The sequence below is a fragment of the Gorilla gorilla genome, chromosome 23, assembly GCF_029281585.2.
Source record: "Gorilla gorilla gorilla isolate KB3781 chromosome 23, NHGRI_mGorGor1-v2.1_pri, whole genome shotgun sequence".
Classification (NCBI taxonomy): Eukaryota; Metazoa; Chordata; class Mammalia; order Primates; family Hominidae; genus Gorilla; species Gorilla gorilla.
The window spans coordinates 28,599,260-28,626,317 of NC_086018.1; the positions used below are offsets into that span (position 1 = coordinate 28,599,260).

The 27,058-nt window shown below is 51.8% G+C and overlaps 2 protein-coding genes across 6 annotated transcripts in view; one reads left to right on the top strand and one right to left on the bottom strand.

Moving 5' to 3' along the window:
- Nucleotides 1-1,861: 1,861 nt before the first annotated feature.
- On the bottom strand, nucleotides 1,862-17,195 carry PES1 (pescadillo ribosomal biogenesis factor 1). Its single transcript, XM_004063301.5, has 15 exons — nucleotides 17,040-17,195; nucleotides 14,417-14,496; nucleotides 13,244-13,397; nucleotides 12,510-12,619; nucleotides 9,781-9,952; nucleotides 9,600-9,689; nucleotides 6,767-6,883; nucleotides 6,573-6,647; nucleotides 6,251-6,340; nucleotides 5,810-5,940; nucleotides 5,292-5,417; nucleotides 4,990-5,174; nucleotides 4,376-4,542; nucleotides 4,076-4,237; nucleotides 1,862-2,371 (listed from the first exon to the last, which is right to left on the bottom strand). Exons 1-15 carry the CDS (start codon nucleotides 17,061-17,063, stop codon nucleotides 2,288-2,290), a joined length of 1,767 nt encoding a protein of 588 aa, XP_004063349.2. The 5' UTR covers nucleotides 17,064-17,195; the 3' UTR covers nucleotides 1,862-2,287.
- Nucleotides 17,196-23,205: 6,010 nt separating this feature from the next.
- Nucleotides 23,206-27,058, top strand: part of TCN2 (transcobalamin 2) — a 31,086-nt gene continuing 27,233 nt past the window's right edge. For all 5 annotated transcript variants that reach the window (XM_055374202.1, XM_063704610.1, XM_063704607.1 and 2 more), the window contains exon 1: nucleotides 23,206-23,551. The gene's annotated coding sequence lies outside the window, so the exon portion shown is untranslated. The remainder of the gene's footprint in view (nucleotides 23,552-27,058) is intronic.

The following is a 27,058-nucleotide window of genomic DNA, read 5'->3' on the forward strand; positions in this document are numbered from 1 at the left end:
GCCCGCCCGAGACGCACAGAAGCCGCATTCAGCGCGCTGGGGCGCAACGCTGCGCCCCCGCCGCCGGCCCAACAAGGCCCGTTTGTCTCGGACGCGCCAACGGGGCCATTGTCCCGCCCCGGCCCTCTGGCTCAACGGAGCCCCCAGCCCAGAAGACTTGAGGATGCCCAGGCTTGGTGGTGGTGGGGAGGGGAGCCAGGGCTCTGGGAAAAAGGCGGCGGCCGGACTATTGCTTAACTTTGGTTGGGGGGTCCTGGGGCCCTTAGGATCCAATGGATCATACGGCTTCTTGCTCTAGTCAGTGCTAACTGGGGACGACACATTTTTGGCACTCATGGGAGTGGAGGGAGCTCAAGCAAGAGACTGAGCTCCAACTGGTCCTGTCACCTGGAGGTCTCAGCTGTCACTCTCTAGGGTGCCAATGAGGGCTGAGCAGGGCCACCAGGAGGCAGGTGTCCCATCCAGGCCCTGTCTCATTTTCCAGGCCTGGCCTTTCCTTCTTCACCCCAGAGGAGCAAGACCATGGATGAGGACCAATGCCTGCCAGGGGCCAGGAATCCTCAGCACCAGCTGTGGGCAGTAAGGAACCAGCTGGCCACCCAGTGGGGCCTCGGACGCGTCAGAGCCCCACTGCCCCCGCCATTACTGGGCGATTCTGGAATGGGGAAAATTCCACATCAGCATGGCTGCCAGGAATTTTTCTGTATCTGATGGGCCTGCGCTCTAGCCGTGTGGCCCTGGATGCACAGTTCCCCAGACAGGCCTGAGTTGTCTCCCGGGGCTGCAGGCTCTGGCTCCAGAGGTCCTGACCCTCTGTCCCAGCCTCTGGAGGCAACCTCACTCCCTCCCATCGCCGTGTGCATGACAGAGTGGGAATGGCACACAGCCCTCTCCTTCCACCCACAGCCAGTCCCAGCTGAGAGGAGGAGCCCTAGGTTTTCTGCTCCCCAGGCCAGAGCCTGCCCAAGCTCTTGCCTTCCCCCTGCACAGGTTGGACCTACATCCACTGCCACAAAAACATTCTCTGCCCACACAGCCAGCAAACAGTGAGAGGCAGAGGGCAAGGCCCTCAGGTGCCTAGATTCAGGTAAAGTAGAGCCATTCCAAACCCACACTTCCTCAGCGTGGCCCCAACCCTCGACAGCACTCACCCCAGGAAGTGAGTCCTGGGAGGGGCTGAGTGAGCACTGAGAGACCCAGGTTGTGGTCCTGGCTCCATCATGATGCACTGGCGGTTCCAGGCAAAGGCATATCCCAATGGGCATCAGCAGGGACACTGCCAAGGTCAGTGGGGAAGCTGTCAGGCAGGCCTCACAGACCGTAAGTGCAGCTGCTGCGGAATCCTACGCTGGGAGGTACTCAGCGGTTCTGCCAACGCACCAAGGCAAGCTGAGGGCAGGACCTCACCTCAGACCCACAGATCCTTCCGGATCTGGCTTTTACCTTCTGGGCCGAGTCCAGCAGGAAGTGATATAAATCAGTTGGTGTTTACCAAGTACTTACCACACACCTGATATTACCAAGTCTGTAAGGTCTGAGACTATAAAGTTATCACAGAACCCTCAACACATCCCTTTCAAAGAACAGAATTTCTACCAGTAACTGACACATGAGGAAGCAGGTGCAGAGGGAAAATGCCTGGGTTAGAATGTGAACCACGGTCAGACAGGCTGTGAAGGCCTGGTCCAGAACCTCTGCGCCTACCTTTTGGCATCCCTGGACCTGGAGGGGTCCTTGGACATCCAGAGAGCTCTGAGCAGTGCCCAGCTCTGTCTCAGTAAATACCCAGGGCTGGCCCAGCCTGCAGCATAGAGTGCTAGGTAGGCCTCCTCCAACCCTAGGAAGGCTCATGGACACAGAATGCAATTGGCACAAAAGTCCAGTCATTTAATAACAAATGCTCCCCCCACCCTCACCCCATCACAGCACCCTGAGAATCACGGGTCCAACTGTGTGGGAGGGGGCTGTGGAAAGCCAGGATGAATGGGGGCAGTAGGTAGGGGGCTGGGTGGGCCTCTGCACCTCATGTCACTGGCTCCTGGGAGCAGAGAATCAGGCTGGGCACAGAGGCCTCTTCTCTGACCAGGCACCAGCAGGGCAGCTCCATCCAAGGGAAGCGAGGGCTGCCCACTGGCCCAGCCAGAGAGCATGAGGGGTCAGGGCTGGCTGGAGAAAGGAGGAGGAGAAGAGAAGTGACTCTGGTCCATCACACTTAGGTCCTCTGGCCTGCCTCTGCCACATCCAGCTGCTAGGGGCTGGCCTCAGCCCTGTGAGGGGCCGCAGGCACTCACTCCGGCCTTGCCTTCTTGGCCTTCTTCTCAGACCTCACCGCCTCATCGTGGGCTTTCCGCTTCTCCGCCAGCTTGTTGGCCTGTGAGGGGGAAGGCGAAGGTCAGGCTGAGGTATGTGTAGAAGGGAGGGTGGGAGGCACAGAACTCAAAGCTATATCCCTTAAAAGCAGAGCTTCCAGAAAAGGTCACAAATTCCCACAGGAAAAAAATCTACCTGACCCACTTCACGGTGAGAAAACATGCCCTAGCCCTGCTTTAACAACATTATTTCATGGGCCCACAAATCTCGAGATAAGAGAATCCTAAACTCCCAGAGCTGGAAGGAGGCTTGGCAACTGCCCCATTTCTCTACACCACCTGGGAAAGCTGAATGCCACTGGAACCTTCACCAGGAGCTGGTGGAAAGGGGTACAACAGGAAGAACCTTCTTTCCGGGGTCATCTGACAATATATTTTTAATTTTTTTAAAGGGACAGGGTCTTTCTCTGTTGCTCAGCCTGGAGCACAGTGGCACAATCATAGCTCACTGCAGCCTCAAACGATTCTCCCACTTCAGCCTCCGGAGTAGCTGGGATTGACTACAGGTGTGCATCACCATGCGTAGCCCCTTTTTTTTTTTTTTGGGTAGAGACAGGGTCTCAATATGTTGCCAACGCTGGTCTTGAACTCCTAGCCTCAAGTGATCCTCCTGTCTTGGTATCCCAAAGTGCTGGGATTACAGGCGTGAGCCACCATGCCCAGACCCATTTGACAATAACTATTTCAAAACTGCAGCAATTATGCTTCTAAGAATTTAGCCTGCAGAATCATTCAGAGGCGGGCAGGAACATGCTCAGGGATGTTTTCTGAGAATGACTGAAACTGGAGAACAATCTAATCCCATCACAGGGGACAGGCCAGGTTTTGGATGAGAAGTCCATATTATGTTTAAATGAAAATTACAACTCAGGCTGGGTACAGTGGCTCATGCCTCTAACCCCAACACTTTAGGAGGCCAAGGCAGGCAGATCACTTGAGGTCAGGAGTCCAAGACCAGCCTGGCCAAGACAGTAAAACCCCACCTCTACTAAAAATACAGAAATTAGCCAGGTGTGGTGGCACACGCCCTAATCCCAGCTACTCGGGAGGCTGAGGCAGGAGGATTGCTTGAACCTGTGAGACACAGGTTGCAGTGAGCAGAGATCGCTCCACTGCACTCCAGCCTGGGTGACAGAGGAAGACTCTGTCTCAAAAAACAAATTATATCTCAAAACAACCTATAGCATGACCTCCCAAACACGGGTCATTATGGGCACAAGAGAAACCTGGGGGCTGTTACTACAGGCTGCTCTATTCCAAGGGCAGGGCTGTGAGCCACTTCTGCATCACTCATCACAGGGTTCCAGGGTGCATGAGTTTGTATTTTTAATTAGCATATATGGCTTCATGAACAAGAAAATACAAAACAGATAGAAGTTTAACAAAGCTCCCCCCCGCCACCCCCGCCCCCAGTCCTTGAGTCCGCCGGGAAGGCTCTGTTTGCAGACCCCAGCAGACTCAGGAAGCCGGATACGGGGTGGGACGGAAGCCCTAAGGTAAGCCCAAGCCGGAGATGGCAGTACCAAGATGCCTACACTGGCCCAGGTCGGGGGCCCCAAAGGCTGGGCTGGGCCAGGCAGGCAACCTCAGGAAAAGGCTAGGAGAGCCTCAGTCTGCCTAGAGGAGGGCCCCAAGCCACATAAGTTCACCTGTGCAGTTGGGTCTGGTGGCCACACCTGGGTCTCAAGTGGGCGGCAGGAACTCACCTCTCGGATTTTTCGCCTCTTGCCAAACATGATCTTCTGGTACAGGTACTTCTCCCGCTTCTTCATCATCATAATGGCCAGGCGCTTGGCCTCACTCTCCTCCTCCTGGGCCAGCCGCTGCTTATCCTCCAGCTTCAAGGTGCCTGCCATCACCCTGGGCTTCTGGGGACACAAGGAGGGTGCTTGTGGGGGCAGGTTCTCCCGACCTCCACAGTCCTCTGGCTCCTGACCTTCTAGGCCAGGGCAGGCACAAAGCAGGGCTGCTTCCCAGGCCAAGCCCCGCATTGCAGCTCCCCCTACCTTCCCCTCCATCCTCTGCTCTTCCAGGGCTGCCAGCCGGGCCTCTTCCTCCTTTTCTGAACCAGCCTCTGCATCTTCCTCCTCCTCCTCATTTTCTCCCTCTTCATCACCATCACCTTCGTTGTTGTCGTCCTCTTCCTCCTCCTCTTCTGACTCATTCAGGTTTCCTAGAGAAAGCCAATGTCCTCTGAATGCCCTGGGAATCTACTGTCTCTCTGGCAGGGTGACAACAGGCCCAGGCCCCATCCTCTCTGACCCTGCCGTCTTTAGCCATGGGCAGTTCAGGGCTGTCCCAATTGTGGCCCTCTCTTGCACCTCCCCACAGCCCAGCTGCCATCAGAGGAAATTCCAAGACCCCCAGTCCTGAGCTCTGTCGCCTCCAATGTAAACTCTGATGACAATGCAGCATGTTCTTCTGCTCAGTCATCGTGAACATCAAATAACACCTGACCCCAGGAGGCAGATGTCCCTTCTCCTAAGCCTTACTCCACAGGTGACTTCAAAGGGCTTTCTGCTCCTACTGCCTGTTCCCTGAAGCTTTCCACCTTGGCAGCTAAGGGAAACAGCCAGTGTGGGCCCAGGGGTCAAGGCCAGCCCAGTCCCATCCCGCTCACCTGGGTCCTCTCCCCGCTGCAGAGCCAGCAGCTTCAGCTTCTCAGGTGGAACGTAATCTCCTTCCTTCTCGGTCACAAACGGTGAAAGGTGTGGGGGCAGCTGCACCCCAGGGAAGTACTCTGCCACGGGGAGAAGGAGCCTGGCGTTCACTGAGTCAAACACCCACTGGGGCTGCACGTAGCACCTGGCGCAGAGTGGCAGGCAAAAACGAGTCACAGAGGGCAACTCAGGGTCCCGCTGCATCGCAGGGCCTTTGAGACAGGACACCCAGAAATCCGGACGAGGACCCTTGGGGGCCTACCTGCCAATGACTGAGGTCTGCTGCCCAGGCCGGTCGACAATCTGGTGGGTGATGCGGGAGTCTGTGACGCCATAGGTGGCCCCAATGCACAAAGATTTGTCCCAGGACACTTCCCCCCCAAAACTCCTACAGGGACAGGGAGAGTCCACACGGGGACACAGACATGAGCTGCCTGTCCTGGGACTCAGCTCCCTGGGACCTGCTGGCCACCCAGCCCATAAACTCACCCTCTTAAGACACAATTACCCCCTCCTCACCCCAGGATCCTTCAATCCTGGCTCAGCAGAGATCTGCCCACTGCCCATCCTTCTGTGCTAAGCTAGTAATAAAATGACGGTAGTTCCGCCCTCTGCTGAGCACTTCCTATGTGCTCAGTGCGGTGCCGAGCACTTTCCACACACTGTTTCATAAGAAGTGGAAACTGACACCATCCCAATGTTACCGATGGGCACCAGGGCAGGACCCAGACCAGAGCATGGCTGAACCAATGCTGTCAGCGGGCCCTTGAGCCTCCCTACCTGATGATGAAGGCCAGGGCCTCACGGGGCACCTCTCGGTTCAGGAAGAACTTCAGGCCCTCAAAAAGCTTCTTGTGCTTCTCCTGCGCCTCCAGCTCCTTCCTGCGGTCTTCCTCCTGCGCTGACATCTCCTGTTGAGAAAGGGGCCAGGCCTCGCACCACCAGGGCTGCCCACCCCCACTGGAGGGCCAGGGCTGGAGATAACATCCACTCCAGCTTCCTTCTAGATCCTGGATCCTGCCTTCAAAGGAAACTCCAAGGCCCCACTCCTGAGCTCTGTTGCCTCCTATGTAAACTCTGATGACAATTCAGCCCATTCTTCTGCTCAGTTGCTTTGACCGTCAAATAACACCTAACTATAGGATGCAAATGTCCCTAAGCTGGGAAACCCCCCACACGACCCCTCCCAGCCCTCCTGCCAGAAGGCAGTGCAGTGCTCACCCCATCGGTGGGAAACTCATCCACCTCGGCCTCCTCCTCTGTGGCAGGCAGCACCACGCGGGCCAGGCTGGCACTGAGGGCTGCCAGTTTCTACAGGAGAGAAGGGGGCTGCTTGCAGTGGGGGACCTCATGCGGGCATGTGGCCAGGGTGGGGAGGGGCAGCAGTGACAGTCCTGGGCATCAGCAGGTGTGGGTTCCAAGGGCAGGCTGAGACCACCCACCTAGCCGTAACCACCCCCACCCTGAACCAGACCCCCAGAGGTGTTGGGGACAGAGACCACTCCCTTGGGAGATGCCGGATGATGCTCCTGGAGCCTCTCACCTCCATAGAGCTCTCGGAGTCCAACGCGTAGGTGCCCTCACTGGCCTTTGCCTCTGCTTGGGCCTGACCCTCGAGCTAGTAGGCAAAGGGAAGGTCAGGAGGCAGAGGACAGCCACAGCCCCTCGCCTCTGTGTGGACAGAGAAGGGCTGTGGCCCCTGCACGGCGAGCAGAAGGCACTGGGCTGGGGTCCTACCTTCGGGGGATAGTGGAGGTTGAGCAACTGGTAAAGGCGGAAGTTGACAAAGCCCAGCAGCGTGGTGTAGAACTCAGTGAAGGTGGCCATGACCCTGTAGTCCACGTCTGTCGGGTGCTGGGGAACACAAGAGATGCATGAGCAGTGTGGGTGCAGGGATGGGGGCAAAGGAGGAACAGACAACCCACAGAGTGGAGGGTGTCTGACCTACCCAAGGACCCCAAGCTCCTCAAGAAGGCCCTGCCCTTAAGGCGCTGCCCTAGGGAAGGGGTGGCATGGATCTTCCCACCGGGGGCGTTCCGGCCACAAGTGTTCCCAGCCACAAGTGAGGCTCTGGATAGGGGTCCCAAGGGTTAGACGCATCCTGGAAGTCAGTGCCAGACCCCCATAAAAGAGTGAGAAAAGGGACCCTGGTCCCCGCTGCTCCGAAGACTGGCTGGCCCTCCCCTCCCTGCTCCGGCTCTCCCACTTCCTTCAGGTCTAGCTCAGGCTCGGACAGACCACTTTCCGACCTGGCCAGAGCTCCTGCCTTCTGCATCACCTAGCCTACAATCTTTGCTGCATGTCTGCTGCTGGGCTAGCGTGTGAGCACCAGAGGGCGGTGCTCCCAGCGCTGTCTCTAGCCCAGAGGGGCTGGCAAAACCTTGGCTGACTAAGGTGCCTTGGGAAGGCCAGGCCCAGCAGGGGCGGGGGACGCATGGGGCTCAGGCCGCCCACTGAGTCCCACCTCTGAACCTTGGGATGGACACTCAGAATTGAGTGACTCCCTCCTTGGGCCCAAGCCAGGTCCAGAGGCATGACCCGAGGGGCCAGGGTAGGCTGGCAGCTGGCCTGGCTCAGCCCCCAGGGAGCTCTTGGGAAATGGCCAGCAGACAAACTACTTATTGCTCAGGGCAAAGGCACAGAGCTGTCATCCCAGCAGCAGGGGACACAGAAGGCTCATCTTTGCCCTGGAGCAGTTAATAGGGCAAAACAGGGCAAAGAACTGAGGCCCAGACAGAATCACCACAACTCTTGAGCAGTTCTGCCCCCTAAAACCATGGAGGCCGAGCCAGCCCATTTGGCCCCCAGGACGCGGCAGGATGTTCCGAGCAACGTGAAAATCAGTAGTGATCACCATGGGTGCCGGGTGTGCCCATGACTCTTAGCTGTTCCGCTATTCTCCTGCCAGACAGTGGCCTGTGCTGTGAGAGCACATAGGGCCAAGAGAAGCCCTGCCTGTTCCCTCACTCACACCGCCATCCTTCCATGAGAATCTGTGAGGGCCCCTGACAGGCACATCTGGGAACCAACCCCATTTCCCACAGCCCAGCACTGAGCAGGGAGACGCCGCCCCTATAACCAGCCTGAGTTCCACAGCTATGAACCCAACCCTGGCTGCTCACAGGAGGGGCATAACTGGGCTCCGCTACGACCTAGTGCCAGTCCTCCCCATCCGCTGAGAGGAAGCAACGGCAGTGAACTGGCCGAGGAGGAAAGGGGAATGCGTGGCTGGCTCCCTTCCCCCAGGGCCAGCTGTGTGGAGGCCGGCCCACCACAGGGCCCTATTCACCACCAGGGAGGACACACAAAGACCAGTCTGAGCAGCATGGGGGCAGGACATCAGAAAAAAGGAAGGACCAAGAGGAAGGCAGGAAGGAAGGAGGAGGAGAGGAGGGCTGGGGAGGGGAAGAAGGAAGGGTCACCCACGCGTGCCCCAGGGGGAGTGGGAACAGGGACTGCTGAGGGCCAAGCCCGCCTCTCACTCGCAAACAGGCCACAGCCTCACCACCAGACAGCCAGTCAGGGTAGGTTCCAGTCCTTGCAACCCCACCCACAAGGGATCGTAAGTAACAGCCCAGGGCACCTAGAGTCCCAGCTCCCCTTGGAGCCCCTGATAATCTGGGCAGCAGAGCCACTGTGCTACCGGCAGCGGCTGCTCTCCACTGAAGGCACCAGTTCCCACTCAATGATCAAGCAAGGTGGGCTAAATGCAGGCCACCAGCACAGGGAGGCAGGAGAGCCTGGCCCACCTGTGGGGCACTAGAAGCTCCATGAGAGGGCAAAACCAGGGTTTCTCTCAGTGGATCCCTGCCAACAATTCCCAGGATTTCAAAGAGATAAAGAAAAAGGCTGGGCTCTGTGGCTCACGCCTATAATCCTAGCACTTTGGGAGGCTGAGATTGGAGGACTGCTTGAGCTCAGGAGTTCCAGACCAGTCTGGGTAATATAGTGAGACCCTATCTCTATTTTAAAAGAAAAAGAAAACAATATACGTAGGAAACAGTGCCACATGCTAAGTGCTTCTCCTGTGCTCACCGTTCCCCTTCTCTCCCAGTCCTTGAGTCCTGTGGGGCAGAGAGGCAGGAAGGGGGAAGCAGAGAAGGGAGGCAAGGCCACTTGGCCAAGGTCTGGCAGCTATCGGCAGCAAAGCAGGGACGAGGAGCCCAGTAGGTTCGCGGGCAGGGCTCTGCCACTGTCCCCGTGGTGGCACCACATGGTGCTGGGCATGCAGGCTGGGTATGGCCCTGATAGCTGTTCTCACTGTTTATTCGGCCCTAAAAGGCCAAGCACCAGGCACTGTTAAGGGTGTAGACACTGTTAACTGAGGCACAGAGAGGTGAAAGGAACACGTCCAAGGGTACGCAGCTGGCAGGTGCTGCCATAGGGCTAGCTTAGGCTCCCGCTCTTAATGAGGATGCTGTGTGGCACATTCTGCCGCGCCTCACCCCTCATCAACAGTTGGGAACCCAGCACTTGCTAAACTCCATGGACAGCAAAATCCCCCTTCCTCCACATCCATATCTGTCTAGGAGGCAGCACAAGCCCGTCCCCTCCCGACAGGCACACTCACGTCATGGGAGAAGGCATAGGGAGTGATCCACACGATGGGCTGCCCCAGTACCTCGGCCTGGTAGTAAATGCCTTTGATGGACAGGAAGACCTGGGGGAGAGGAGGAGACATCTGGGTGAAGACCATGGGGTGGTAGGAGAGGGGGCAGGGTGGGGTGCCTGCCGGGCAGTCCCAGGCTCACCTTGCGCAGGGCACGGGCAGCGATAACATAGTGGATGAACTCCACAGTGAGCCGGCGGCACAGCTGAATGGTCTGCACGTGGCACTTGCCAGTCCGTGGGAAGGTGGAAAACAGGAAGCACATGGAGAGGGCATCGTCCAGGTCCCGCAGGGCATCGATGAATGTGGGATACCTGCATGGCCAGTGAGGCAGCACATGGGGCCTGTTCAGCGTGGGTGCCAAGGGGGACCCTGATCTCCTTATCCCACCCCAGATGCCCCGTTCCTCAAGCCAGGCCTCACCACTGCCACCTCCTGACCTGGCAGGAGCAGCTTCCCCACAGCTGACCACAGCCCCTAGGAGGAACCACTTAACCAGGATGCGCCCACTAGGCTCTGAGGACCAGAGAAGTCCCGATGGGGGTCCTCAAGACACCGACTGCTCACCAAAGACCCAGCCTTGACCCACGTGCGGATTTTGTGGTGCACGACGGTAGACGGAGTCAGGGGCTCTATGACTCTCTTTGAAGGTGGAAACTTTAGTGCACAGACACTCTACAGGGAGGTCCAAAATGGAAAATGGGAAACCGAAGCTGCCCTGGTGAAGCAGGGAGCGGGGTGGGGGCTGCTTCCCCTCAGCAGCACTTATGACTGGGCCTGGCCACAGGTCGCCAGCGTAGGTTATATCTTCCATGCCTCTCATCCCTTGGACATGTCTAGTTGGCAGAACCAATGAGACCCAGGGAATTGGGTCCAGGAAGAGCCAGAGCAGAACGTGTTTCGGGGAATCCTCTGGTAAATGACGAAGCCAACAAGGATGAGCCACCCTGGGCACTGTGTGGCTGCCCTGTTGAGGGACAGAGGCATGGGTCACAGAGAAGACACGGAACCACAAGTAACGACACCTGGATTCCAGTCCCGGTCTGAGCTGTGACCCAGACTCTTCATTTACAACTGGGCTCTTGCAGCTCCCTAGAAACGCCTTGAGCCCAAGCGGACAGACAGAGCTTCAAGCCTCTCCCGCAGCCACAGCAGCTGCCAGAGACGCTGGCATCCAAACTGCCTTCCAGGAAGCTACCTTTTCAAAAATCATTTTTGTTACTTTTTCTATTTTCTTTTTTCCAAATGCCCAGTCTTCAAGGAGAAGCAGCTTCCTTTTGAAGAATGGGTTCTGGTCAGGGGTTGGGGGGAGTGGGGGCAGGGGTTAAAAAAAAAAAAAAAGAATGGGTTCTGCTATTTCAAAAAAGACTCCAAAATCCATGAGACCAGACATTGCCAAGGTCCTTCCAGCCCCAGATAGCATCACTCACTGCTGCGAGTCAGAAGTCTGCCAGGTCTTCAAACCCATGCCAAGATGCAAGAAAGGCCTGCAGAGACCTCTGATGAGGCAGCAGAACAGCTGTCTGGTTTCTTGGTGCAGAGGTGGCAGCCTCAACTGGCCCCCTCTGGTGCCTTGTAGTTTCCTCACTCTCCACCTCACAGACAAAACCAAGAACCCAGGCTTTCTGTAGAAACAGCATCAGCATTTCTGCTTTTCTTTCTTAAGCTCTGGCTCTAGCTAAGGAGCTGGGGATGGTGTAGTATGAGATCACCACAACCACATCACCACACTTGGTGTGTGTATGAATCCAGGCACTTGCTTTTCGTGTGTGGCTTTTTTTCATTTATTTCACCTAACACTGTGTGCCACAGGCAGGACAGGAACTACCATCATCTCTTCTGAAGATGGGGACCTGCTCAGGCTAGGAAATACCCTCTGGCCACCCAGCTCATGTGCCACACAGCTGGGATGCGAACACCAGCTGTCTAGCTCCTAGGCCAGGGCACTTCCTGTGACAGCCCACAGTCAGGCTGGATGAAGCCAACCCGAGCCATCCTAGAGCTCAGTGTTCCTGGGCCATCAGCCTCCAAAGATGACAGACATTTACCAGTCTAGGGGTTCTGAACTTTACCACTACTGACATTCCGGGTCAGACTATTCTATGTTGTGGGGGACTACTATAGCATATTTAGCAGCATCACTGGCCTCTCTCCACTCAACACCAACAGCACGTCCATCCAAGTCGTGAGAACCAAAAGAGTCTCCAGACATTGCCAAATGTCCACTGGAAAAGCAAGATCACCCCTGATTAAGAATTGCTGATTTAGGCTGAGTGCGGTGACTCACACCTGTAATCCCAGCACTTTGAGAGGCCGAGGTGGGTAGATCACGTGAGGTCAGCCTGGCCAACATGGGGAAACCCAGTATCTACTAAAAGTACAAAAATTAGCCAGGCGTGGTGGTGGTGCCTGTAATCCCAACTACTCAGGAGGCTGAGGCAGGAGAATTGTTTGAACCTGGGAGGTGGAGGTTGCAGTGAACTGAGTTTGAGAAGGCTGGGCAAGGAACAGTTCAGACGAGAGGTGTCTAGCCATGCTTCCCACGTCTCACCAGGTACCCGCCGTGCCTTCATGGAGCCCTGGGGCTCTCTCACCATGGGGCCTTTGCACTTGCCACGGCCTCTGCTTGGATTGTGCTTCCGCGGGCTGGCTCAAACGTCTCCCTTCAGAGACCCCTCTGACAAGCCTGTAACTACAAACCTCGTAATCATTATAGTAATTTGCTAGCTTGGTTTTTGGTCTGTGTCCTTGAAAAAGTTGCAAGCTCTTTGAGCAGGGTCTTGGTCTTATTCCCTATTGTATCCCTGGTGCTAGGGCAGAGACCAGCAGTAAATGAAGAAACAGCAGTGTCCTGAGGAAAGCCCGGCTCACCGTTCCTTGATGATGTGGTCGAGTTTGTAGTTGGGCTTATTGTCCTTTAAACGCTCTACAGTGTTCCACTCGCTCTTCCCATAAGCCTTCCGGAGCTTCCGGACGAACACCTGGAAGAAAGAAAGAAAACACCTCAATGCTGAGGCTCAGGTCTCCTGGACAACTTCTTCCATGGAAGATGGAAACGCAGGGCAGAAGGACTCTCATGCCTTCTGAAGCTGGCCACGGCTATGTGCCTGTGTCACTGACCCCTCTGCCCAGGATGAGCAAAAGAGCCAACTCCAAGGAGCACCAAGCCTGGTGTGTTAACCAGCAGAGCTAGACCAGGCACCCTTTTTGACAATGCACAGATGTCCCAACTCCACACGTTTACATGGGAGGATGGTACAGCAAAGCAGCTCCGTTTTTCAACTGAGAACAGAAGCCAGGTGACCTGCCACTGACAGGATGAGAAAGGCTGGCCTCCGTTCCCAACACCAGACTATATCGACATGAAACAAGCTGTGGGTCTGTGTGTGACACTGAGACACCCAGAAAAATGCAACGGAGTCCTGTTTTGGGGCCAGGTCCTCCAAACTAACCGACCTCTTCCCTCCAAGTACTTCTGTTGAGGCTCACCCTGCCCTCTGTATAGGTTACTCAGAGAGGGTAGGCAATCTGCCCAAGGTCACAGTTAGTTAGTGGGTCACAGAGCTGCGATGAGAACCTGACAGACCCTAGAGCCCAGACCTCACCTTGTATTCACGGAACTTGTTGACAATGGGTTCGTGGAGGAGAAACCTGATGTCTTTGATAAGGTAAAACGTTCGGGCTGCTGTAGAACCCTTGTTAACCTTCTTCTTGTGTTTGGGTTCATGGGGATAAATGCCCTTCAGAATGCACAGCCGCCTGGAAGACAGAGGCCATCTGTTATGTCAGTTATGTGGGTAAAGGTGGGGAGCACTGGCCACAGCTGGGCCTGGAAAACAACAGTAAATGGGGAACATGGGGTGCCTGCCCTTAGAGACCTCACATCCTAGTACATGAGTCTGACAGTCACAATCATAAAACAAAAACGCAGATTTGAGAGTCTCTAGGGGAGTTAAGAAAGGCCTTTCTGAGATATCAACATTTCAGCCATAAAAAGGAGAGAAGCATCCTAACAAAAGAGACAAAGTCCAGAAGGCTGGAAACAGCTGGTGTGTTTGAAAGAATAAAAGTGGACCAGATGGCTAGGCGTGATGGCTCACATCTGTAATCCCAGCACTTTGGAAGGCTGAGGCAGGCGGATCACCTGAGGTCATGAACTGGAGACCAGCCTGGCCAACATGGTGAAATGCCATCTCTACTAAAAAAAAAATACAAACATTAGCCAGGCACGGTCGCCAGCAACTGTAATCCTAGCTACTTGGGAGGCTGAGGCAGGAGAATCGCTTGAACCTGGGAGGTGGAGGTTGCAGTGAGCTGAGATCACGCCAATGCACTCCAGCCTGGCCAACAGAGTGAGACTCTGTCTCCGGGAAAAAAAAAAAAAAAAAAAGTGGGCCAGGTGAGCCACAAAGGCCAGGGACCGCCAGAGGGCAGGGCCCACAGGCCACAGTGAAGTCTTATTTTGACTCTATGAGGAATGAGAACCCCTAGTTGCAGGATCAGGGGTCTCTTCTGCCAGATAGGAGGGGATGGATGGCAGGGACCCAGCCCAGCCCAGCCCAGCCCAGCTAGCCCATCCTGACAATCCAGTTCAGTTCTCCTCCATTTTCCCTTGGACCACACCTAGCAAACACAACTCACTAAAGCAAGGGCAGTGAGAAAGAGAAGGAATACCAGAACCCCAGAATGGGTATGGCAACTCAGGTAAGACAGGGATGCAGCTGAGTTTTCAATGTGCAATTCACTGCCCGGGCTTCCCACAGTCCCTCTATATTCACCTAAAGTCAGCCAAGCTCAGCTGGAGCTTCTTCCGGGCTTTGTTCCGGGTGATGTAGTTGGTGGCCGAGCCTCGTTCATACTGGGAGAGGAAAAAAACAATTCTCCATTAGCAATGATTGTAGTGACTGACATCAAACTCTGGGCATGCCTAGTTCCAGAGGCAACTATCACTCTGGATAACTGGCTGAGATGAATCTAGGAGATGAAACACTACAGGGAAGGAGCCGACCTGCCTGGATGAGCTCTCCTGTACCGTCCTTGCAGCTGTCAGCATAGGGAACACATACATCTGCATGATGCTGAGGGCTGCGAGGCTGCTACGGATAGGGTGCTGTGCCAAGTGCTTAGCACTAGCTCTAAATGTTGGCCATTACAATTAGTGATTTTCACACATTTCATTTAATTCCCATAACCCTGTGATGTAGGTGCTGTCAGAACGTCCATTTCACATAGGAGAAAACAGGCTCGTAAAATAACCCATGCAACTCTTAAAAAGCACACAGCTTTTTAAGAGTTGGGGCTGGGATTCAAACTCAGGTCTGAGTCCAGTACCTGAATGCCTAATAGCTAAGCCAGTGTTCCTAATCTTTTCCCCTTCTTTTCTTCCTCATTATAACCTCTTCACCACTACCAGGAGACTTATTAGACACCCCCTTCCTCCCTCACCCGTCACCCTTTCTTCCCTACGCCCCATAAAATGTTAATACCAGAGATATACTGTAGGTCTGTTTATGTAATGTAATCCTTGGGGAGCCACAACCATTGTAATAGCTAAGATACTGCCCCTCAACCAATTTTGTTCCCTTGAGGGTGGTATTACCCTGGCTGAAAAAGCATGCTCTAAGCCACACAGCTTCTCCCCTTCCTCATTCATTCATTCAACAGACAATAACAGGTCCTCTATTATGGTCAAAGCACTAAGCTAGATGCTATGAAGGCAATAAAGACAAAAAGCCTGGTCTCTACCTGCCCCTAAGAAGCCTATTGTCTTGTGTAACCATCTGGATGCCTGTGGTGCTAAGATGCTGCCTCACACCCACATTTCTGTATCCCTCACACTTCTGTATCCCTCGATAGAGACAATCAGTGCACTGTAACAAATACCCTGCAAGCTAACAAGCATGTCGTTTCCAAACAAGATCTTCCTCTGGACTAAGACAGCAGGGGCCTCTTTGGCTAGGTTCAGCTCTAAAGAGACAAACCTGTTAGTCTCCCACAGGTACGTTTACTAATAACATCATAGTCATGAAACACACCCTTCATTCATTCTTTCCTTTAGACATTAATTGTCTATTGGGTATTAGGCCCATGCTAAGTCTTGGAGGTATAAAGATGAGTTTCAGACTGCCTTAAGAAGTTGAGTTTTCATTTATAGCGTTTTCCATTACCTTATGCCACACTTATCTCTGTCACCATGCTTATCCTTATAAATGTTAAGGGAATAAATAGTTCTCAATGGGGTACTCCCTGGGTATGTGCTGGGGGGGAGGAGAGTTCAGCAATGTTTGGAGACATTTTTGGTTGCTGGGTGCTACCGGCATCCAGTAGGTAAAAGGATCAGGGATGTTGCCAAATATCCTACTACACACAAGACAATCCTTCCCACAACAAAGAATCATCTTTGTTGATTCTGGCTCTGAAACTCAGCTTTTAAAAACTGTAACGATTTTGTTACATATCTACATCTGCAACTCAAGGGCAGGTTTTCCATCTTGTATCTTTGCAGTTCCGATGGCTAGCACTGGATACTCAATGTAGTGTGTTGGGTTAAGAACACTGGGAATAGAAACTTTCACTCTGAAAGAAACACTTAGGCCAACTATATATTCCTCATTCCCATTCCCTTCCCAGTCTTTTCATGTCACTGGGCCGATTCTCCATACAGCCACAAGAACTCCCTGAAAAACTCTAATCGTGTTACTCCTTCTTTGATTCCTACTGCACGTAGAATAAAATCCAAGCTCTACACTATTCCTACTGCACTTAGAATAAAATCCAAGCTTACAGGCCTTGCACGATACAGTACGTGTCCAACCCCAATCTTGTCAGATGCCATTCTTTTCTTGGTTTACATGCGAGTCATCCTAATGTCCTTCCAACTCCTTACACACAGCAAGCCTTCCCTGCCTACTGATCTTGGCACTTGGTTTCCTTTGTCAGGCCTGCTCGCTAAGCACTCCCATGCCCCAGAACCCATCCAAGACGTTCTGATCTTTCCCATTTCAGCCGAAATGTTATGCCTCCAAGAGAACTTCCAAGACAACACTAACCAACTAATGTAACGGTGCAGTAACGGTGAGCTCTACGTAATGTTTATCACCCTTTCGGTAAATAGTGGTCCCACGGCTCGGCCTGCTTTTGGAATGAAGCTACGCTTGGTAAGTTCAACTCTCTTTCACAGCCCTCTCCACAGAAAGAACTCTGGAGCTCGTTCTCGGATTTCACTAAACGAATACTGTCATCCTTGTCCGTTCTCGGACCCCTTCTCGCAGCTGACTACGGTCACGTTGATCCCGTCTTTCCAGTCTCCACGAGAGGCGGAGCCCGGGAAAAGAGTCGACCCCATGCTCTGCCGCCCCCGCACCCCACCCCTCGGGAATCCCCACCGTCTTTCCCAATCACCTTCTTCTTCTCAAGGCCTCCCATCGCTCCACGTTGAGGAGCCGACTAGGGCCGCGCGTACAGACAGCTCCACTTCCTCCCGCATGTGCCCTGCCAAGGACCCCGAGGACCCTCCCCACCCCCACGCTGTCGGTTTGTGCGGGCTGCCCAATGAGATGCCTGTAGAAGTCCAGGGAAAGATGGGGATTTCCTCCTCAAGATTTAAAACTATAGTCTGAAAAAAAAAATCACTGAGACCACTCTTTCCAGATCTTTCCCGCTCACAATGGTTACAAACACTTTAAGTGTTAAAACAAACGTGGATATACAGGCTTTTCTGTAATCACCCTGATGACGATTCATTGACTGTGAGCCTCGTTGCATGTTGGGACGGAGAGGGGCGGAAGGCTTACAGACAGCGCGGTGCCTTCTGGGATGCAGAGGGGCGCCGCACTCCATGGTGCGTGACAGGATTGCGTCGTCAAGGTAACGGTTGCTAATCGTCGTCAGAATTTGGCTGCCGCTGCTGAGAAGCGGTTCCCGAGGGGCAGGGTGAGACTGCGCTGAGTTCCCACCGGCTTCGGGTTCTCTTTGGTTCATTCGCTGTTATGCGGATAAAATAGAAGAAAGGAAGACATTTTTCCTCGCGGAGGTATAGAGACCCGAGAGGCCACTTATATTTTCTGAGCCTTAGTGGTGGACTCGTGGTATATTTAAAATGTACATTCAAGGCTGGGAGCGGTGGCGCACGCCTGTAATCCCAGCACTTTGGGAGGCCAAGACAGACGGATCATCTGAGGTCAGGAGTTCGAGACCAGTGTGACCAATATGGTGAAACCCCGTCTCTACTAAAAATACAAAAATTAGCTGGCCATGGTGGCACACGCCTGTAATCCCAGCTACTCGGGAGGCTGACGCAGGAGAATCGCTTGAAACCGGGAGGCAGAGGTTGCAGTGAGCTGAGATCTTGCCACTGCACTCCAGCCTGAGCGACAGAGTGAGACTCCATCTCAAAAATAAATAAATAAATAAAATTAAATGTACATTCAACATATTCGAGCTTTTAATTTGTACACATAAATTCTATAAGTGTTCCTCAAATAATAATTCCAAGATTTATACAAATAGTCACATCACCTTGAGATGGTGCAGTCTGGAAGTAGATGCAATTTTAAGAGATTTTTTTTTTTGACGTTTCTCCCTTTTTCCAAATTCCAAATTTCGTTTGGAGATGATCTCAAAAGTTTAAATTTGAGGCTCTTGTGAATGTGACCTGGCCCAAGGACATGGTCTTAGAACTCACACAGAGACAGACGTTAAGCACTGGTGAATACTTGTTTTGAACTATGTGACTTGCACTATCTAATTTAAAGCTAAAATTTAAAACCCAGCAATTCCACAGTTAAAAATGAAATGAAGCCGGGCACGGTCGCTCACACCTGTAATCCCAGCACTTTGAGAGGCTGAGGTAGGCGGATCACCTGAGATCAGGAGTTTGAGACCAGCCTGGCCAACATGGCGAAAACCCATCTCTACCAAAAATACAAAAATTAGCCGGGTGTGGTGGCAGGCACCTGTAACCCCAGCTAGTTGGGAGGCTGAGGCAGGAGAATTTATTGAACCCAGGAGGTAGATGTTGCAGTGAGCCAAGATTGTGCCACTGCACTCTGCACTCAAGCCTAGACGACAGAGCGAGGCTCCATCTCAAAAAAAAAAAAGAAGGAAAGGGATGGACTGGAGAGGGTGGCAGTGGCTGGCTCATGAGGGCAACACAGGAACAGGGCTGGTGTCATGAGCATGTGGCCTGGGCAGTCATCTCACCCTGTCCCTCACAAATCACCTAGCTCGTCCTGCACAGATAGAACCATGTTTGCAGAAAGTTGAGCCTTGTTTTGCTCACATTAATGTTGAGGGGTCACTGGAAGACACAGGTGGGGATGTTCAGGGAAGCAATTGTAATTTCAGCTCAAAATCGCCGTCATATAGGTACCACATTTCACAAGGGAGGAAACTAAGTCTCAGGAAAGTAAGTGATCGCTGAAGATCACTCAGCTGCTAAGCTGTGCGGAATAGATTCTCACCAAGCAGTCTGGTTTCAGAGTCCTCTGCTAAACTCACATTCCACTACCTAACGTATAGTAGAAAGAATGTTATGTGACTCCAGGATAATGCCAGGTAGATTTTTGTTCCATAAAGGGAAGAGGTTTTTAACCATTAGGGCTGCCCACACACAGAATGCTTTGTGCAATACCAAGCCTCCATCAGCATTACGGTGAAAAGCCCAGTCTCTGCAGGGAGACACACCTGGTTTACCTCTAAGCCTTGGACAAGCCACTTTACCTCAGGGTACCTCTCTTCCTCATTTGTAAGATGGGGTCAACACTAACTGCATAAAGTAGTTGTTGCTTTAAGTATGTTTACATTGTTTCATTTAAAACAAAAATTTGCTGGGCATGGTGACACATGCCTGTAATCCCAGCACTTTGGGAGGCCAAGGTGGGTGGATCACCTGAGGTCAGGAGTTCAAGACCAGCCTGGCAAATATGGTGAAACCCCATCTCTACTAAAAATACAAAAATTGTCTGGGCGTGGTGATGCACACCTGTAATCCCAGCTACTAGGGAGGCCAAGGCAGAAAAATCACCTGAACCTGGGAGGCAGAGGTTGCAGTGAGCCAAAATTGTGCCATTGCACTGCAGCCTGTGCAACAGAGAGACTCTGTTTCAGAAAAAAAAAAAATTAGCTTGGCACGGTGCCTCACACCTGTAATTCCAGCCTTTTGGGAGGCAAAGGTGGGAGGATTGCTTGAGCTCAGGAGTTCTAGACCAGCCTGGGCAACATAGTGATACCTTGTGTCTACTAAACTGTGCCCCGCCTAAAAAAAAAAAAAACACAGCCAGGCATAGGGCCAGGTTCCTGTAGTCCCAGCTACTCAGAAGCTGAGTGGGGAGGATCACTTGAGCCCAGGAGTTTGAAAGCAGCCTGGACAACATAGTGAGACCCTCATCTCTACAAAAGGAAAACTTATTTTTAATTAGCTGGTGTGGTAGTGTGCACCTGTGGTCCCAGCTACTCGTGGTCCCAGCTACTCAGGAGGCTGAGGCAAGAGTATCACTTGGGCTCAGGAGGTTGAGGCTGCAGTGAGGTGTGTTCACGCCACTGCACTCCGGCCCGGGTGATAGAGAGACTGGCTCTCTACATAAACAAACAAATAAATAAAAAGTCTCCTGTCCAAATTTATAGATTCTCATGATTTTTCAGTTAACATATCTGGTAATGAGAATGAGATTCTAAAGTCACCCCAGATTTCTTTCCTCTTGTTGCCCTGGACAATGCCTGCCACCAACAAGGACTCTTTAACAAAGTCCCCTTGCTCCTTCCTGATCACTCTGGGAAAGGGTCTGGGTAAGTCCTATCAGAATCCAAGATCTCCTGCTTGAGGTTAAAGAACTCGGAGACTGGCTGGGTGCGACAGCTCATGCCTATAATCCCAGCACTTTGGGAGGCCAAGGCGGGTGGATCACGAGGTCAGGAGTTTGAGGCTAGCCTGGCCAATATTGTGAAACCCCGTCTCTACTAAAAATACAAAAATTAGCCGGGCAAGGTGGTGCTCGCCTGTAGTCCCAGCTACTCAGGAGGCTGAGGCAGAAGAATGGCTTGAAGCCAGGAGATGGAGGTTGCAGTGAGCCAAGATTGCGCCACTGCACTCCAGCCTGGGCGACAAGAGTGAGACACTGTCTCAAAAAAAAAAAAAAAAATCTTGGAGACTTTATTTCTTCCCAGCTGGGTTCCCATCATTGGTGGACCCTGGAGGGGACGTTTCCCTGTCAGCCCTGCATTGGCAGGGGCCTTCCCAGTCCTTCCCAGTGCCTGGTCCCAGTTCCCTGCATCCAGACCCTGCAAGGAATGTCTTTGTCAACCCTGGGTTTAAAGGTGGCCTTCCTGATTCCCTCCATTCAGACCACGGAGGGAACATTTTGTGGACCCTGGGTTTACCGGCGGGGGTGGAGGTGTAATCAGGTCAAACTCAGCTGATTCGTAGATTTTGTGAGGGTGCTTATGCTAAGAGTACTCTCAAAGGGTCACCTGGGTAAGGGAAGTGCAATTATGGGGGGTGCTTAGTACTAACGGGACAGTCTCTAGCCAACCACCTTCAGGAACCCTTTGGCTTACATGTTTAAAAACTACATGGAAAGTTCAAAGGCATGCTAGCTTTTCTGGGACGCTAGCTGGCTACATATTATAGCCCGTTTTTGTGCACATTTTTAAACTGGTGGGCAAATTACAAGAAGGAAAATTCAGAGCTCAAATGGTCAACCTGCAGTTATAGAGTTAACATGTAGAGTCTTCTACGTTCTCTATTTTATTTTTCTACCTGCTTTAAGTCTGTTGACTTTTCTACTGGTGTTGAGATAAAACTCTTTATAGTGTTACTAATTCAAGGCTACCTGGAGATTTTTTCTATATAGTTCAGCCAGGTTCCAGCTAAAATATAAGCATTAAAAATTTAACCCTAAACTCATTGTTTTTTCAAGTGTGTGTGTGTGTGTGTGTGTGTGTGTGTGCGTGTGTATATGGATATGGGGTCTTGCTATGTTGCCCAGGCTGGTTTCCAACGTCTGGGCTCAAGCAGTCCTCCTGCCTCAGCCTCTGAAAGTGCTGGGATTACAGGCATGAGCCACCATGCCTGGCCCCATTTAAAACTTAAAAAAAAAAAAAAAAAGGTTTTAAAAATCAAACTGCCATGGAAACTACCCAAAATTTTGGTTCACAGCCTCCATTAGATTATCTATTAGGACAAATAAAGTTTAGCCATGTAAACAAGTTCCAGTTTTGTCAAAAATAATTTGGACCAACCATCTTTTATAAACTGGTGACTCTGTAGTACTGAGAGGTGATGCGTGCTGGCAGCCCTCACAGCCCTCGCTGGCTCTCGGTGCCTCCTCGGCCTCGGCGCCCATTCTGGCCACGCCTGAGGAGCCCTTCAGCCCCGCTGCTGCACCGTGGGAGCCCTTCTCTGGGCTGGCCGAGGCCAGAGCCGGCTCCCTCGGCCTGCGGGGAGGTGTGGAGGGAGAGGCACGGGCGGGAACCAGGGCTGTGCGCGGCGCTTGCGGGCCAGCTAGAGTTACGGGTGGGCATGGGCTTGGCGGGCCGCGCACTTGGAGCAGCCGGCCGGCCAGCCCCGCCGGCCACGGGCAGTGAGGGGCTTAGCACCGGGACAGCAGCTGCGGAGAGTGCGCCAGGTTCCTCAGCAGTGCCGCCCACCGGCGCTGCGCTCAAATTCTCCCCGGGCCTTAGCTGCCTCCCCGTGGGGCAGGGCTCAGGACCTGCAGCCTGCCATGCCTGAGTCTCCTCCCCGCCGCTGTGGGCTCCGGTGCAGCCTAAGCCTCCCCAATGAGCGCCACCCCCTGCTCCGCAGCGCCCGGTCCCATCAACCGCCCAAGGGTTGAGGAGTGCGGGAGCATGAGAGCGGGACTGGCAGGCAGCTCCACCTGCCCCGACAGTATGAGCTCCAGTAGGTGAAGCCAGCTGGGCTCCTGAGTCTAGTGGGGATTTGGAGAACCTTTATGTCTAGCTAAGATATTGTAAATACACCAATCAGCACTCTATATGTAGCTCAAGGTTCGTAAGCACACCAATCAGCACCCTGTGTCTAGCTCGGGGTTTGTGGATGCACCAATCGGCACTCTGTATCTGGCTAATCTGGTAGCAATGTGGAGAATCTTTATGTCTAGCTAAGGGATTGTGAATACACCAGTGGGCACTCTGTATCTAGCTCAAGGTTTGTAAATGCACCAATCAGCACCCGGTGTCTAGCTCAAGTTTTGTAAATGCACCAATCTGCGCTCTGTGTCTAGCTGATCTGGTGGGGACTTGGAGAACATTTATGTCTAGCTAAGGGATAGTGAATACACCAGTCGGCACTCTATATCTAGCTCAAGGTTTGTAAATGCACCAATCAGCACCCTGTGTCTAGCTCAGGGTTTGTAAATACACCAATTAGCACTCTGTATCTAGCTAATCTAGTGGGGTCCTGGAGAACTTTTGTGTCTAGAGCAGGGATGGTAAACACACCAATCAGCACCCTGTCAAAACGGACCAATCGGCTCTCTGTAAAATGGACCAATCAGCAGGATGTGGGTGGGGCCAGATAAGAGAATAAAAGCAGGCTGCCGGACTCAGGTGTGGTAACTCTCTCCGTTTTTCCTCCAGGCAGTGGAGGTTTTATTCTTTCACTGTTTGCAGTAACTCTTACTGCTGCTTGGTTTTTGGGTGTACACTGCGTTTATAAGCTGTTAACACTCACTGTGAAGGTCTGTGGCTTCACTGCTGACACCAGTGAGACCGCGAACCCACCAGAAGGAAAAAAAACTCCGAAAACATCCGAGCATCAGAAGAAACAAACTCCGGACATGCCGTCTTTAAGAACTGTAACACTCACCTTGAAGGTTCGCCGCTTCATTCTTGAAGTCAGTGAGACCAAGAACCCCCCAATTCCGGACACAGTACTATCCCAGGATTAGAGCTCTAAGGTAAAACCCGTAAAAAGAAAATTATTTTTTTTCACTCTATTTAGTAGGTTGGAGTGCAGTGGTACAATCTCCGCTCACTGCAACCTCTGCTTCCCGGGTTCAGGTGATTCACGTGCCTCAGGTTCCTGAGTAGCTGGGATTAAAGGTGTTTGCTACCACGCCTGGCTCATTTTTGTATTTTTAGTAGAAGTGGGGTTTTGCCATGCTGGCCAGGCTGGTATTGAACTCCTGACCTCAAGTGACCCCCGCACCTCGGCCTCCCAAAGTGTTAGGGTTACAGGCATGAACCACCACAACCGGCCTAAAGCTGTAAGATTTTTATTTGTGTATACATGTGGTTAGATGTGTTTACATATGTTGTATATTGTGTCTGCATGGTACCAAGTTGACTTAAAAATAAATACTCATAAATTAAGAAAGCCCAAATATATTTTTCAAGTTTATGTGACTTAAGTAATTTTTTTTTTTTTTGAGACGGAGTCTTGCTCTGTCATCCAGGCTAGAGTGCAGTGGTGCGATCTTGGCTCACTGCAACCTCCGTTTCCTAGGTTCGAAGTGATTCTCCTATCTCAGTGTCCTGAGTAGCTGGGGTTACAGGCATGTGCCACCATGACCAGCTACTTTTTGTATTTTTAGTTAGAGATGGGATTTTTACTATGTTGGCCAAGCTGGGCTCAAACTCCTGACAAGTGATCCACTTGCCTCAGCATCCCAAAGTGCTGAGATTACAGGCATGAGTCACAGCGTCTGGCCTGACTCAAGTAAATCTTTAATAAATAAACTGGTTTTAAAAGTTATTGGTAAAATAAAAATGTCTTCAAAATTGTTAACATACATTTTTGCCTTGGTTTACTGGTCAAAGTTTTTTTACATGTGCCTCTGCTAGATATTTTAAGGGTGTTGGGGGTTTGGCATAAAGATTGTAAGACTATAAACCTAGCCAAAACCAAAATGACCTTTGTGTGTGATTTTTTGATAAATGACTAATTTAATATGACTAGTTTAATAGGAAACAGCGAAATCTTCCGAGTTATCAACAAAATAAGTACGTATTTAAGATTCTTAGGTGAACATCTGATAGTCACAGGCTGTAAAAATAACAAAAAATTTAATGATTACCTTTGTCTAATATCTCAGTTCTCATAACTAGTCTAAGGCAATGGTAAAAAATATAGGCTGGGCGCGGTGGCTCATGCCTGTAATCCCAGCACTTTGGGAGGCCGAGGTGGGCGGATCACCTGAGGTTGGGAGATCAAGACCAGCCTGACCAACATGGAGAAACCCCGTCTCTACTAAAAATACAAAAATTAGCCAGGCATGGTGGTACATGCCTGTAATCCCAGCTACTCGGGAGGCTGAGGTGGGGGAATCGCTTGAACCCGGCAGGCGGAGGTTGCGGTGAGCCGAGATTGCGCCATTGCACTCCAGCCTGGGCAATAAGAGAAATTCCATCGCAAAACAAAAATAAATCAAAGCAAAAATAAATGAATATATATGATAAATGCTTATAAATACAATTGTCATGTAATTTAAAATATTTATGTTAAATTAAATAAATGCTCATTAAATGCCTGGTCACTTTCAATTTAAAAAATACGTTGCAGGGCCAGGCTAGGTGGCTCACGCCTTTAATCTCAGCACTTTGGGAGGCAGAGGCAGGCAGATAGCCTGATCTCAGGAGTTTGAGACCACTCTGGGCAAAATGGTGAAAACCCCGTCTCTACTAAAATATAAAAAAATTAGCCGGGTGTGGTGGCGCAAGCCTATAGTCCCAGCTACTTGGGAGGATGAGGTGCGAGAATTGCTTGAGCCAGGGAGATGGAGGTTGCAGTGTCAAGTTGAGGTTGTCAGCTTTTTTTTCTTCAGCCTCTCGGCTCCTTCAGACTTCAGGGGCTGGGTTTGCATGTAGCTGCTCACTGCAGAACAGTCTTATATTGTGGGGAAAAGCAAGAGAGATCAGATTGTTGCTGTGTCTGTATAGAAAGAAGTAGACATAGGAGACTCCATTTTGTTCTGTACTAAGAAAAATTCCTCTGCCTTGAGATTCTGTTAATCTATAACCTTACCCCCAACCCCCTGCTCTCTGAAACATGTGCTGTGTCAACTCAGAGTTAAATGGATTAAGGGCGGTGCAAGATGTGCTTTGTTAAACAGATGCTTGAAGGCAGCATGCTCCTTAAGAGTCATCACCACTCCCTAATCTCAAGTACCCAGGGACACAAAAACTGCGGAAGGCCGCAGGGACCTCTGCCTAGGAAAGCCAGGTATTGTCCAAGGTTTCTCCCCATGTGATAGTCTGAAATATGGCCTCGTGGGAAGGGAAAGACCTGACCGTCCCCCAGCCCGACACCCGTAAAGGGTCTGTGCTGAGGAGGATTAGTACAAGAGGAAGGCATGCCTCTTGCAGTTGAGACAAGAGGAAGGCATCTGTCTCCTGCCTGTCCCTGGGCAATGGAATGTCTCGGTATAAAACCCGATTGTATGCTCCATCTACTGAGATAGGGAAAAACCGCCTTAGGGCTGGAGGTGGGACCTGCGGGCAGCAATACTGCTTTGTAAAGCATTGAGATGTTTATGTGTATGCATATCTAAAAGCACAGCACTTAATCCTTTACATTGTCTATGATGCAAAGACCTTTGTTCACGTGTTTGTCTGCTGACCCTCTCCCCACTATTGTCTTGTGACCCTGACACAACCCCCTTTTCTTTAAGCACCCACGAATGATCAATAAATACTAAGGGAACTCAGAGGCTGGCGGGATCCTCCATATGCTGAACGCTGGTCCCCCGGGTCCCCTTATTTCTTTCTCTATACTTTGTCTCTGTGTCTTTTTCTTTCCTAAGTCTCTCGTTCCACCTTACGAGAAAGACCCACAGGTGTGTAGGGGCAACCCACCCCTACATATATAACATAGATAAAGAACTCTTGGCCAGGCGCGGTGGTTCATGCCTGTAATCCCAACACTTTGGGAGGCTGAGGCCAGTGGATCACGAGGTCAGGAGATCAAGACCATCCTGGCTAACACGGTGAAAGCCCGTCTCTACTAAAACTACAAAAAATTAGCCAGGAGTGGTGGTGGGCGCCTGTAGTCCCAGCTATTCGGGAGGCTGAGGCAGGAGAATGGCGTGAACCCGGAGGCAGAGCTTGCAGTGAGCCGAGATCGCGTCACTGCACTCCAGCCTGGGTGACAGAGCGAGACTCCATCTCAAAAACAAAACAAAACAAAAAATTGGGGATGGGCTCCATTAAATGGTTCTGTCTTGACATCTTTTATGCGATAAAAGCTGGAATAGTAGGGGTATGGAAAAGCTGGGAGCTGGCTGGATCTCTCTCTCTCTCTCTTCAGGTAATCTCAGGGTTTATCCATGTGGATTACCTTTGTGGATCAGTTTGTAGCCGCCTCAAGGCAGTCGTACTGCTTACATGACAGCTCAGTACTCCAGCTCAAGTGTTCAAGTGAGCAAGGTGGAAGTTGCATTTTCTTTTCTGACCTCGAGTTATATATC